The 13021-nt window shown below is 45.1% G+C and overlaps 1 protein-coding gene across 3 annotated transcripts in view; it reads left to right on the plus strand.

The window, feature by feature from the left end:
- FAT3 (FAT atypical cadherin 3) overlaps nucleotides 1-12723 on the plus strand; it is a 699023-nt gene extending 686300 nt beyond the window's left edge. For 2 of the 3 annotated variants that reach the window (XM_070749624.1, XM_070749625.1), the window contains one exon: nucleotides 10158-12723. In XM_070749624.1, coding sequence (XP_070605725.1) covers nucleotides 10158-10780 — 623 coding nt within the window. In that variant the 3' untranslated portion in view covers nucleotides 10781-12723. Of the gene's footprint in view, nucleotides 1-7653; nucleotides 7690-10157 lie in introns of all 3 variants that reach the window. The other variant, XM_070749626.1, reaches the window with a different exon arrangement.
- The last annotated feature ends 298 nt before the right edge of the window (nucleotides 12724-13021 follow it).

Raw genomic sequence — 13021 nt, forward strand, 5'->3', positions numbered from 1 at the left:
ACATCCATAGAATCCTATTTTTTACGGTGTCTTATCTGTTAACACCCTCATTCATCTTCCTTTCTCTCCTGAACTCACATCTACAGGTAGTGATTTGAGTTTGTTTATTAATTAATTAATTAATTAATTAATTAATAATATTTGTATGCCGCCCCTCTCCGTAGACTCGGGGCGGCTCACAAGACAATAAAAACAGTTCCTGACAAATCTAATAATTTACAATTTAAAATTTAAAATAGTTTAAAAAGAACCATTTTTAAGCAGAAATACCTACAAACATACCATACATAAATTATAAAGGCCCGGGGGAGATATCACAATTCCTCCATGCCTGACGACAAAGGTGGGTTTTAAGGAGTTTGCGAAAGGCAAGGAGGGTAGGGGCAGTTCTAATCTCTGGGGGGAGCTGGTTCCAGAGAGTCGGGGCCACCACAGAGAAGGCTCTTCCCCTGGGGCCCGCCAACTGACATTGTTTAGTTGACGGGACCCGGAGAAGGCCCACTCTGTGGGACCTAATCGGTCGCTGGGATTCGTGCAGCAGAGGGCGGTCTCGAAGATATTCTGGTCCGATGCCATGAAGGGCTTTATAGGTCATAACCAACACTTTGAATTGTGACCAGAAATTGATCGGCAACCAATGAGTTAGGACCATGATGGAGCCTGCCAATTACAGACACAATGGTCATAAAGCACATTGTCACTTGGCCAGACCCGATTTTACGACTTTTTTTGCAGCAGTGGTAAAACCAACACTGTAGTCCATACATGAACCCATTGTTCACTATTGGGCTTTAAAAAAAAATTCTGAAAACCAGAAATAAACACAAGTTTCCAGGAGGGGGAAATGGGGGAGGGTGGGTAAAATGTCATAAATCATGGTCACACGACCAAAGGATGCTGCAAATGGCAGTCAATGCTGGTCAATTGCCAAGTAATGAAAATGCAGTTGTGTGACCACAAGGGGGTGCCATAACTTTGGAACCAGGTTGTAAAGAGCTTTTGAGGATCATAACTTTGAACAGTCAGTAAGCAACCCCTCCTAAGTAGCGGACTTGCCTGTATGTTAGGGAGACTAGAATTGTAGGAAAAATGCTCTTCTGGAATATTTGAATTCCATCATCTTTGTCTTCGCTGAACATCTGGCCCACCAACCAAAACCTGTAGTCCTTTGCCCCTGGCAAGTTACACTGTCCCTCAGTTGCTTCACAACCCTATTGGTTCATCCCTCCACCCAGTAGTGGATAATGGCAATCCGCCCCTGCCTCCACCACAGTTCCAATTTCTCATGTGGCCCCTTCAGAAAATTAACAATCACACTGGGTAGACCAGGCCGAAGCCGTGCCATGCACTACCAGTGTGCCATCCTCCACCTCATTGCATTGGGAAGACCAGGCCGAAGCCACGCTGGCCCAATATTTCCTCTTCACATTGGGTAGACTAGGCCGAAGCCACGCTGGCCCAATATTTCCTCTTCACATTGGGTAGACCAGGCTGAAGCCACGCTGGCCTGATGTTTCCTCTTCGCATTAGGTAGACCAGGCCGAAGCCACACTGGCCCAATATTTCCTCTTCACATTGGGTAGACTAGGCCGAAGCCACGCTGGCCCAATATTTCCTCTTCACATTGGGTAGACTAGGCTGAAGCCACGCTGGCCCAATATTTCCTCTTCACATTGGGTAGACTAGGCCGAAGCCATGCTGGCCCAATATTTCCTCTTCACATTGGGTAGACTAGGCCGAAGCCATGCTGGCCCAATATTTCCTCTTCACATTGGGTAAACTAGGCCGAAGCCACGCTGGCCCAATATTTCCTCTTCACATTGGGTAGACTAGGCCGAAACCACGCTGGCCCAATATTTCCTCTTCACATTGGGTAGACCAGGCCGAAGCCACACTGGCCCAATATTTCCTCTTCACATTGGGTAGACCAGGCCGAAGCCACACTGGCCTGATGTTTCCTCTTCGCATTGGGTAGACCAGGCCAAAGCCACAATGACCTGATATTTTCTCTTCTCATTGTATAGACCGAGCCAGTTTTCCAGGATAGCCCTGCGGGCTCGATCCAACCACATCACGGGCCTTGTGTTTGACACCCCAGTTCTAGATTTTTTTAAATTTATTTATTTATTTATTGGATTTGTATGCCGCCCCTCTCCGCAGACTCGGGGCGGCTAACAACAATAATAAAAACAGCATGTAACAATCCAATACTAAAACAACTAAAAAACCCTTATTATAAAACCATACATACATACAAACATACCATGCATAAAATTGTAAAGGCCTAGGGGGAAAGAATATCTCAGTTCCCCCATGCCTGGCGGCAGCGGTGGTTTTAAGAAGCTTATGAAAGGCAAGGAGGGTGGGGGCAATTCTAATCTCTGGGGGGAGTTGGTTCCAGAGAGCCGGGGCCGCCGCAGAGAAAGTTCTTCCCCTGGGTCCCGCCAAATAACATTGTTTAGTTGACGGGACCCGGAGAAGGCCCACTCTGTGGGATCTAACTGGTCGCTGGGATTCGTGCAGCAGAAAGCGGCCCCTGTTATATTTATATTAACAAAATCTAAAAAGCGTGTTCAACCCCTTCAGTGCCCCTTTTTTTAAGGACAACAAGTTCAATGCAAAGCTGGCCCAGATCTCACACACTTTCTCCTTTCCCAAAAATTGAGGATTGTTTCCTCTTCCTCCTTTTCTTTCTCAAGGCCAGAGCTTAAATTCCTCTATAAATAAAGGCCTGGAGATTTACTCGAGTCTCAAATGCTCTTTGTTGTATTCTTCGTTTTTGTCTCCTTTGTGGTTCTTCTCTCATTCCCAAAGCTGTGTCCTCATTTCAACTCCAAATCTTTCTTTTCTTCAGCTTTCTCCCTTGAACAAATTATAATGGTTTGCAAACTAACTTCAGTCTGCCACAACAGTCCTTTCTCCCAAATGGTGATGTGCTGTCTGCTTCTACACTAGACCCATTTCATATGTACCTTAACCTCTGGTTACTATTTACTCTTTTCCCTTCCTCGCTCAATCTCACTTCTTGGAATTCAGGATTATTCCCTCCTAATTCCTTTCCTTTGGCTTTGTTAACCATATCTGCTAGGCCTCTAATCCCCTTCAGTGACATCAGAGGTGGGTTCTGCATCGTTTTGCTGCTAGTTTGCTCAGGGTTGCGCCATTCACGCGCCCACAGCAATAAAAAACAGCTGCTGCTCATGTGCAGAAGCAAAATCCAAAATGGCGGCACCCACAGAGACATCGACAAAACCAGCTCTGTGACGTCATTGTCGAACTACTAACGGTTCTAAAGAACCAGTTAGAACCAGTAGGAACCCACCTCTGGATGACATACTGAGATATTGGTGCCCACCGTTACCTCGCAAGATAGATGGGCTAAAATCCTCCATTAATATATTTCGCTAATTGAGTCTTTTCCGACAGTGTCTTCTGAAAACTGTTCTAACTCTTGCATGCCTATTTTTGGAGAATCTCTAACAAAATAAAGGTGAGCATCGGTGTTTTAGTCTATTTAATTATTTATTTGTATTGCTTTTAACACTAGTTAAGACCAGCTGCATCATTAAAACAAGCATATTTCTTCCACTGCCTTTGTTTGTTTGGAGGTTGTTGTTTTTGTTCAATTGAGATGAATTTTGGAGATTAACAAACAGTAACATTTTCTGGGTCACTTTTGGGCAGGTTTTAGCTCTGTGACCAAACGTATTGCCTACATAAACCTCTGTTCCTACTTATATCCCCCTCGTGGGTTTTTGCTATTCTTTTAATAGCATTGACTGACCTTCTAATTTAGTCTTCTTATGTTCCTCTTTCATATGAACTTCTCCTTTCCCGGGCTGTTTTCTAACCAGTTTTTACTTTCATCTTCTGTCTAGAGGTAGCTAAATAATCCTCAAATAATTCTCCTCAACAATTGCTTCTTTCTGAAAGATGGCTTTTCTAACCAGAACATACAGATGTTGTGGGAACCATTTTAATTCGTACCGCCATTTCCTCAGAACTCTTTTCTCTAGTTGTAAAGATTTATTATCTAGGTCAGTTAGTTAAACCCACAATTCTCAGATTCTTTCCTGAGCTACTTATGAGCATTCCGTCAATGTATATTTTGTTCCATTATATTGCTGTAAGATGGTCTCCTTCACTTTGTTCCTGTTAGGCCCAATCAGTGATGGGCCGCTCCCGGAATGGTTGGGATCGCCGTTCCGGTGGCAAAAATGGTAATGTGCATGCATCTCCACATCCCTGACACACGCCCCCATGCCCTTGCATGAGATTTGGCTTCTGCGCATGTGGAACAAGCGAAATTTCACATAAAGAGACTCGCATGCATGAGATTTCGGCAATTTTTGGCCTTTTTTCGCTTCTGCACATGCGCGGAGGCAAAGAAATCATCAAAAATCAGTGAAATCTCATGCACAAGAGCATACTCACGTGAGATTTCGCTTGCTGCCTATGCGCAGAAGCCAAATCTCGCAGCGACAGGTGCATACATACATCAGGTACATGCGCGCCCATGATGATCCCAGAGAAACTTACCGGTAGTGGCCGGTAAGTGGAACCCCCTCTTGCATTGATGTGAAAAGTTTTACACTTCCTGGAAGTAGCCAAATTAACCAAGGCAGGAATATTTCCATTCACAAATAGATATGACCTTACTTGTGGGTTTGTTGCTTCAACCCAGGAAGGGAAAGTGAGTTGTTGATTCTTGCAGAGCCGGAAAGTTAAGAGGTTAGCGGAGTTCTGCTGTGTTGTGTAAAGAAAATTGTGCCTTGCCCAACCTGGCATCTTTCAGATGGTGTGAGCTTCTAAAACTCTCCAAAGTCCACATTGGCCTGGGTTTAAACTTAAAAAATAAAGCCACTCTTCCCACACATCTAGAAAGTACCAGGTTGGAAAGAACCACACTGCAATGAGTGACACACAAAAGCTCCTTGCACTGGGTCGGGAGAATGTTTGAATATGTGCTTTTGTTTTGTTTTTGTATAGTCAGGGCCGGTTCAGACAGCGCTATCTGAGCTGCAACCACTGGTAGGAGAGAAAGTCTCTTCCTTCTGCTAGCCTAGTTTATTTATCACCATAAAACATACAGTGTGTTCAGGAAAAGCTTGAGGGGGGGGGGGAAATCGCACTTAGCCAACCCAACCCTGCAGGCTGCTTACCCTCCCCTCCACCCCCACCCAAAATAAAGTCCCGCTGTGGTCTTGCAAGTTTTCAACACTCACCACGCTATTTGCAACTCTTCCACAATAGGGATCCAACCAGAGGTGGATTCTTGCCGGTTCAGACTGGTTCTCTAGAACTGGTAGCGGGAATTTCCCCCGCTCACCAAAGCGGCAGCGATGGCCGGCTGGACACGCCGCCAAACCAGTCCTCTGGCTTGAAATCCATCCACCGGAGCCAAATTTAAGAGAAAATAACCCTCTGCACATGTGCAAAATCTCCTGTGCATGCGCAGATGAATTTAACCTGGGAGTGATGTGGCGCATGCGCAAAACAGACACTTCCAGCGTGACCCCGAACCAGTAGCGGAGGTAAGTAGAACCCACTCCTGGACCCAACCATGCAATGTGGAACTTGCTACACTGAGTATCTTCTTGCACAGTTTCAGGCATGGCCATAGAGAATAAGATGCTGAGCTGGTTACAAGGGAAGGCAGACAGACCGGGTTCGAGACTCGGGTGCTACACGGCTCCCGCTACTTGCTGAACACATTGTATTCCGATTCCCTCCATGTGTGAAGTGCATGCTGTGATACGCTACCTGAATGCTAAGGGCATGAACGCTGCTTTGATTCATCGCGAAATCGTTTCAGTTTATGGAGATGACATAATGTCAGGACAGCATGTGACAAACTGGGTATAGAAATTCAAATTCAAGGATGGGAATTCATGATGAAAACAGGAGTGGATGGTCGTCCGTTGTTGACTAGATGACGTGGTGCAGAAAATTGAAGAAAATCTTCTCTCTGATCACCGTTCAACAATTTTTCAAGATTTTTTTCTCGCCGATTGCTGAGTTTTGAATTTTTTGGCATCCTCTCCATGAACTGAAATGATTTCGCGATGAATCGCAGCAGCATTCACGCCCTTAGCGTTCAGGTAGCGTATTACAGGGCGCACTTCGCACTTGGAGGGAAACGTAATAATAATAATAATAATAATAATAATAATAATAATAATAATAATAATAATAATTTATTGGATTTGTATGCCGTCCCTCTCTGCAGACTCGGGGCGGCTAACAACAATAATAAACACAACATGTACAATCCAATAATAAAAAAACAACTAAAAACCCCTATTATAAAACCAAACATACACACAAACCTACCATGCATAACTTGTAATGGCCTAGGGGGAAGAGCTATCTCAACTCCCCCATGCCTGGCGGTATAAATGAGTCTTGAGTAGTTTACGAAAGACAGGGAGGGTGGGGGCAGTTCTAATCTCCGGGGGGAGTTGGTTCCAGAGGGCCGGGGCCGCCACAGAGAAGGCTCTTCCCCTGGGGCCCGCCAAACGACATTGTTTAGTCGACGGGACCTGGAGAAGGCCAACTCTGTGGGACCTTATCGGTCGCTGGGATTCGTGCGGTAGCAGGCAGTTCCGGAATGAGGACGCACATCTGTAACTTTTACCACAACGTCAGTCGTTGATCTACTGACCACTGGCACTGCTTGTTCTCTTCCGCTGGCTTCCCGCTACACAATAATAATACCAACTTCCCCGGCGAACATTCCCCAAAAGAACTTACTTTCCAGATAGCTCTCTTTCCTAACTTTTGGGGTTCTCAGTACCAAGTGAAAAGATTAAGGAAATGAGCGGAAATCATCATCATCTTTTAACAACCCAATAATTCCTTGGGGGTGGAATCTGGGCAACTGAATGGAGTTAGTGTTTTAGTAGCCAGATGCCCTTCCTGTTCCCAATGCCTCTACCTAGGATCGAACCCACAGCCTCCTGATTGTGAGCGAAGCAGATGACCTGAAACGGGAGAACTAAAGTCAAAACAGAGAAAGTTTTCTTTGCTCCTTACGAGCCAGTTTCCCATTCCCCATATGGAAAGATAAGAGGCGGATTCTGTGCTAGTGGCCCAATTGACTGCTTTTTTATTCTGTTCCGTTCAGGTTGTTATACCGTGCCCCTCACCGTGGTATCTCAGCGTACTTGGGCCCAGATTTGTTTGAACCGGCCCTGAACATGGTAGATTCTTAATTTTTTTTTTCTTTCTGTTTCACAGTGAGCAAGAAAGAAATACGTCACAGTCTTTTTTTAAAACCAAAAAAAGAGAGAGAATAATGTATTGACTTTTGCCATAAATCCAAAGTCAGTTTTGCATGTCTGCTTCAGGGCAATCCAAAGCCATCCATTCTATTCATCGGTGTAAAAAATGCTGTTTTCCATTCGTGCCTCCGTAGGTTTGATTAAGCGAAAAGCAGAATAACGTGGTCTTTTTTTCTTTTTTTTTTAACCTTTCATTGAAGCATGGCTTAAAAGTACTTTCTAAATCATGTTTTACATCAGACGCATTTGAGAAGCATGGTGTTTAAAGACGTGTTGCGGTGCTCTGTTTAACTCTGGCTGGTTGCAGACTTGAGAATTTCCATTGTTTGTTTGTTTTGTTTTTTTCCCCCCTTCACTTTATATTTAACAGCCTCTGGTGTGGATGAAGGAGAGAACTGCAACAGAGGTGAATTTTTCATCTGCCTGCCATAATGGTTGGAAAAGGGTGCTTTGATGGGAACTTCGGAATGCTAACTAATGCACTTTATTTCGCTTCAGTGACTTGGATTTTATTTTTTGATCTAGACCAGTGATGGCGAACCCTTTTTGGTCCACGTGCCAAAAGGGTGTGCATGGGCGTGCTAGTATGCGTGCATGTGCCCACACATCTTCTCCTCCCCCCACGCATGCACACACACCTTGCGCTGCCCCCACGCATCCGCACAAGCCTTTCTGAAGCCTGGTAGGTGAAAAAATGCCCAAGTGTGCAATCCGGAAATTTAGGAAAACACACTTCCAGTTTGCCGAAGGGAAGCTTCCTAAACCATCCGGAGTGCAAAAAACAGCACAACGGCAAATTGGAAAGTTCGGGAAAACGTACTTCTGGCTTGCCCATTGTGCTGTTTTTTGCACTTTGGGGCTTCAGGAAGCTTCCCTGAACCCTCTGGAGTGCAAAAAACAGCACAACGGCAAACTGGAAAGTTCGGGAAACCGTACTACCGGCTTGCCCATTGTGCTGTTTTTTTGCATTTTGGGGCTTCAGGAAGCTTCCTAAACCCTCCGGAGTGCAAAAAACAGCACAACGGCAAACCGGAAAGTTCGGGAAAACGTACTACCGGCTTGCCCATTGTGCTGTTTTTTGCACTTTGGGGCTTCAAGAAGCTTCCCTGAAGTCTCCGGAGTGCATAAAACAGCACAACGGCAAAACGGAAGTTCGGAAAAACGGACTTCCGGTTTGCCCACTGTGCTGTTTTTTGCATTTTGGAGCTTCAGGAAGCTTCCCTGAAGTCTCTGGAGTGCATAAAACAGCACAACGGCAAAACGGAAGTTCGGAAAAATGGACTTCCGGTTTGCCCACTGTGCTGTTTTTTGCATTTTGGGGCTTCAGGAAGCTTCCCTGAACCCTTCAGAGTGCAAAAAACAGCACAACGGCAAACTGGAAACGCATTTTCCCGAATTTCTGGTTTGTCCGTTGGGTTATTTTTATTTTTGCCTCCAGGGCTTCAGGGAAGTTTCTCTGAAGCATCCGGAGGGCGAAACGGCCTTTCTCAAGGCCCAAAATCATCTTGCCAGCGGGCGCATGTGTGCTGGAGCTGAAACATGGCCAAGTCTCGCGTGCCCTCCAATATGGTTCTACGTGCCATCTGTGGCACACGTGCCATAGGTTCGCCATCACGGATCTGGACTGTGCATGTGACAGCATGTTATGGCATATATTTTGTTCCTGCAGAAAACCACGGGGAATGGCTTTTCTTTTTTTTTATTTCAGGATTTTGCTAGTCCTTTTAAAATAAAAAATATTGTTATTTTACTTTTCTGCCTGTTACTTCGTTTGCCTGTGTAATTTCCCCTCTTCCCAAGAACTTGGAAACGAGCACAACGGCAAGAGCCTTTTGAGTTTTCTAATGTCTGTGTTTTGAACACTTTTCTACCTAAATCACCCAATTGCCTGCATTTCCGTGAGCAATTCTAGACATTCAGCGAGTTTGATTTCTCACTTCCTTTGCTTTGCCTTTATTTTATTTTTAAAAAATTGTCTTTACTTTAGAGATGGCGGCGTTGTGTCGGTTACCACCGCGCCATGAGGTTGCTTCTCTTCACTTGGGCCAAAGCATGCTTGGCTGATATGTCACAGAAACAACAACAACAAAAATATTAAGCTGCATGTTGATTATTTGCTTAAGCAACTTTGTTGCATCAGGCAGGGGTGTCAAACTCAAGGCCCGTGAACCAGATCTGGCCTGTGAGGCATTTAAACCTGGCCCATGGGACCATCCTGGAAACACCAAAGGACCGGCCCATGGTGCCTCTGCCAACGAAAGTGGAGATCAGCCCTCACAGGCTCCATTTTCATTGGCAGAGGGTTGCAGGAGGCCATCAGAGCTGGGGTGGCGCAGCAGGTAGACTGCTGTACTGCAGGCCACTGAAGCTGACTGTAGATCTGCAGGTCAGCGGTTCAAATCTCATCACCGGCTCAAGGTTGACTCAGCCTTCCATCCTTCCGAGGTGGGTCAAATGAGGACCCGGATTGTGGGGGCAATAGGCTGGCTCTGTTTTTAAAAAGGGGCTATTGCTAACATGGTGTAAGCCGCCCTGAGTCTAAGGAGAAGGGCGGTGTAAAAATTGAATAAATAAATAAAAATAAATAAATAAAATCACAGCCGAAAACAGAGCTTGGGAGCACGTTTTCACTGGCGGAGCGCTCTGGCTGCCACAGGCGCCCCTGACACAAGTGAAGTAATGTGTAGCTGACCACATACGCACACACACTCCCACGAGGTCAAACACAATCCTGATGCAGCCCTCAATGGAATCGGGTTTGACACCCCTGGCATAAGGTCCCCTGTGCATGCGACTCATGTTGCATTTCCCCCGAAGTTTACGCCGTGTGTTGTTTTCTTTTCCCAACATAGTGTTTTGTTTTCCTTTCTGCAGCTTATCACTGGGACACTTCTGACTGGATGCCGAATGCGCGTTTATCTGACATTGAGGAGGTGCCCCACTACGAGGCCGCCGACGGCAGCTCGGCTCATCACGGCAGCACCAGGGAGCTGGAGACGGATTACTACCTTGGTGGTTACGACATTGACAGTGACTATCCTCCACCGCATGAGGAGGAGTTTTTAAACCAAGACCAATTGCCCCCTCCCCTCCCCGAGGACTATCCGGACCACTACGAGGCTCTCCCGCCCTCCCAGCCGGTCTCCATGGCCAGCACGCTGAGCCCCGATTGCCAGAGGCGGCCGCAGTTTCACCCGAGCCAATACCTCCCTCCTCACCAGTTCCCCAACGAGATGGACAACGGTGGGTTTCAGACGGGGAACGAATTTAGTACTTTTGGCATTGGCCCAGGACCAAACACAGGCAACAGCGTGGCCAAGAAACCTTTGTCTTTACACAATTCTTTGGATGCCTCCTCCTCCGATGTTTCGATGGGCTGTGGTTTCGATGACTCTGAGATTGCCATGAGCGACTACGAAAGCATCGAGGACTTCTCCCTGGATCACCACCAGATTCACGTTCCTTTTGTGGAGATCCATCAGCAGACTCAAGTGTGAAGGAGCTCTTTTCACGGACTTCGTTCCCTCTCGTTCGGCCCCGTTCATAGCATAACTCAACAGCTCTCCTCTTTCTTTTTTTGCTTCATAAGTGTTCTACATCCAGGGTGGGGTTGAGATCCAGCCGTTTTCAGCCCGCCGAGAAAATTGACGTTGTGCATGGCACATTGCAGGTTGTCTCGGAAGGTCATACATTCATTAGTCTTCGGAAGTTAGCCTTTACCGCTCATTGCCAAAAGAAAGATTTCATGGCGGAAAATGGTTTGACCCTTCCACTTTTCAGCATTGCGTTCTAAACCATGTTAAACCCTCGACCAGTTAATCAATAAACAAAAGGATAGCTGGTCATTTCCCCCTTTAAAGACCGTTCTAAATCAGTTCGTTCAGAGCCGCTGGTCCATTAAATGTAGTGTTTCTACATTGCCCCACATGTTGTCTGATTGCCTTGAATGCTCTCACTCATAAACACAGCGTAAGCCAATCTTCCTCAGCTTGATACTTTCCCATAGTATTAAGCTTCAATTCCCATAATTGCTAACCAGCATGCTTCTTGGCTATTCCGTCTACGCATAATGGCCGTTGTAATCCAAGGTACCAAGAGGACGGCCAACCAGGAGTGGTTCTTAACTCGTCCCTACTGCTCTAACTCTAACAGGGAATTTAAGAGTTATTTGGCCATCAAAATGAGTCAAACGGTGGGTATTAAAACAGCCTCCTTAATCCCACAATGTATGCCACTGGGCCATCGGTCCTAGCTCTCCTCTAAACAACGGTGTGCCAACATGAAATTTTGGCACCTAGCTGACCTTGATTCAGGGCTAATGCTGCCGCCTTGAGTAGGTCAGGAGTAGAAAAAGGGAATGACCCTGGCAGATGGTTTGGTTGTGTATTTATTTATTCATTGGGTTCCCTTCCTCTTCTGAACCTCAATTTTTAAGATACATGAACAGCATTTTGTTTTTCCCATTCATCTTTCAATTCCATTTACCCTATGAGTTGGTAATGATTAGCCGAATAATATCGGCTTTACCTTTTAATACGTTTAAAATACATGTTTAAAAGGAGAGTGCCATTGTACCTGTTGACTCTATTGCCACCATGTATTTTAGGGTTGGGGGGAAAAAACCCAGCCAGATTATCTTTTTCTCATGTTTTGAACAATGTTGCCCCATTCCTGAATTCAAGTTTCCACATTGCATGGGAGAAAATGCCAGGAGAATCCAGCCTACCAGCAACTGAACGGGGAAAAAATAAATGATTACTGGTGAAAGGGAATTACGATTTACAAATGTCCCCATGGAGGAGGAGGGTCAGAAAAAGTAAAGATGGGGGCTGCAACCATATAAGGGTCATTCATTTTTTATGTGTGTGTTGCACATGACGCATGAAAGGTGTAGCTTTGCTCCACTCACAACAGGTTGTCTTCTTGACTTTCACAACCCACACATCTACTTTCTCAATCGTATCTTCTTGCTTTGGTTCAGCGCAATGTTGAATGAGTGCTTCCATTCCCAACTGAGATAGATTTTCTAAAAATTTATTTACACCAAGTGACAACTTATATTTTTACTTGGCTTGATAAATTAAATATTGCTGCTGTCTTCACACTAATCAGTCTCCGGAGAGGGGCGGCATACAAATCTAATAAATAAATAAATAAATCAGCACTTATTTCAGCCTCGGAGGATAAACCAAGTGGTTTAATCAAATGCCACGCAATAAACAAAGGGAACAGCTTTATTTTTTTTCAAAGTTTTATCTAAATTTGATGTTGGAAATTGAATGAATCTGTTGATTACAACTCTTGTTCCAGGTTATAAAAATATTGTAAGTAAGGGTTATGTTATAAGAAAGGGTCTGGTTAGAAAAACCATGTGTAAAAATTTATTTTTCGAACCAAGACAAATACACTGCCGGTATGAAAACTCTGAATATTACAAATCTAACGTGTGCTTCCTATTCAGTGATTCCCCCCTCCCCCCCGTTGGCCTTTGCTTCCAAATATGGTAGACATTATTTTATAATGCATTCTAAAAAATGATGGTTTTTGTTAACCCTTCTCAGTCTTTTGGAAATGTTTCGAGGTGAAGGAAAGCATGGTAATTGAACCTTGTGTATGGTGAGGATGCTAATGTACGGAATTGAACAAGCTTAGTCCACAGAGATACTAGTTGATATGTGGGTTGACCTTCTCATGACCATGAATGAGTGTGTGTGTGTGTGTTGTGCACATCTGTGCAG

This window comes from Erythrolamprus reginae, chromosome 4 (assembly GCF_031021105.1).
Source record: "Erythrolamprus reginae isolate rEryReg1 chromosome 4, rEryReg1.hap1, whole genome shotgun sequence".
Taxonomy (NCBI): Eukaryota; Metazoa; Chordata; class Lepidosauria; order Squamata; family Dipsadidae; genus Erythrolamprus; species Erythrolamprus reginae.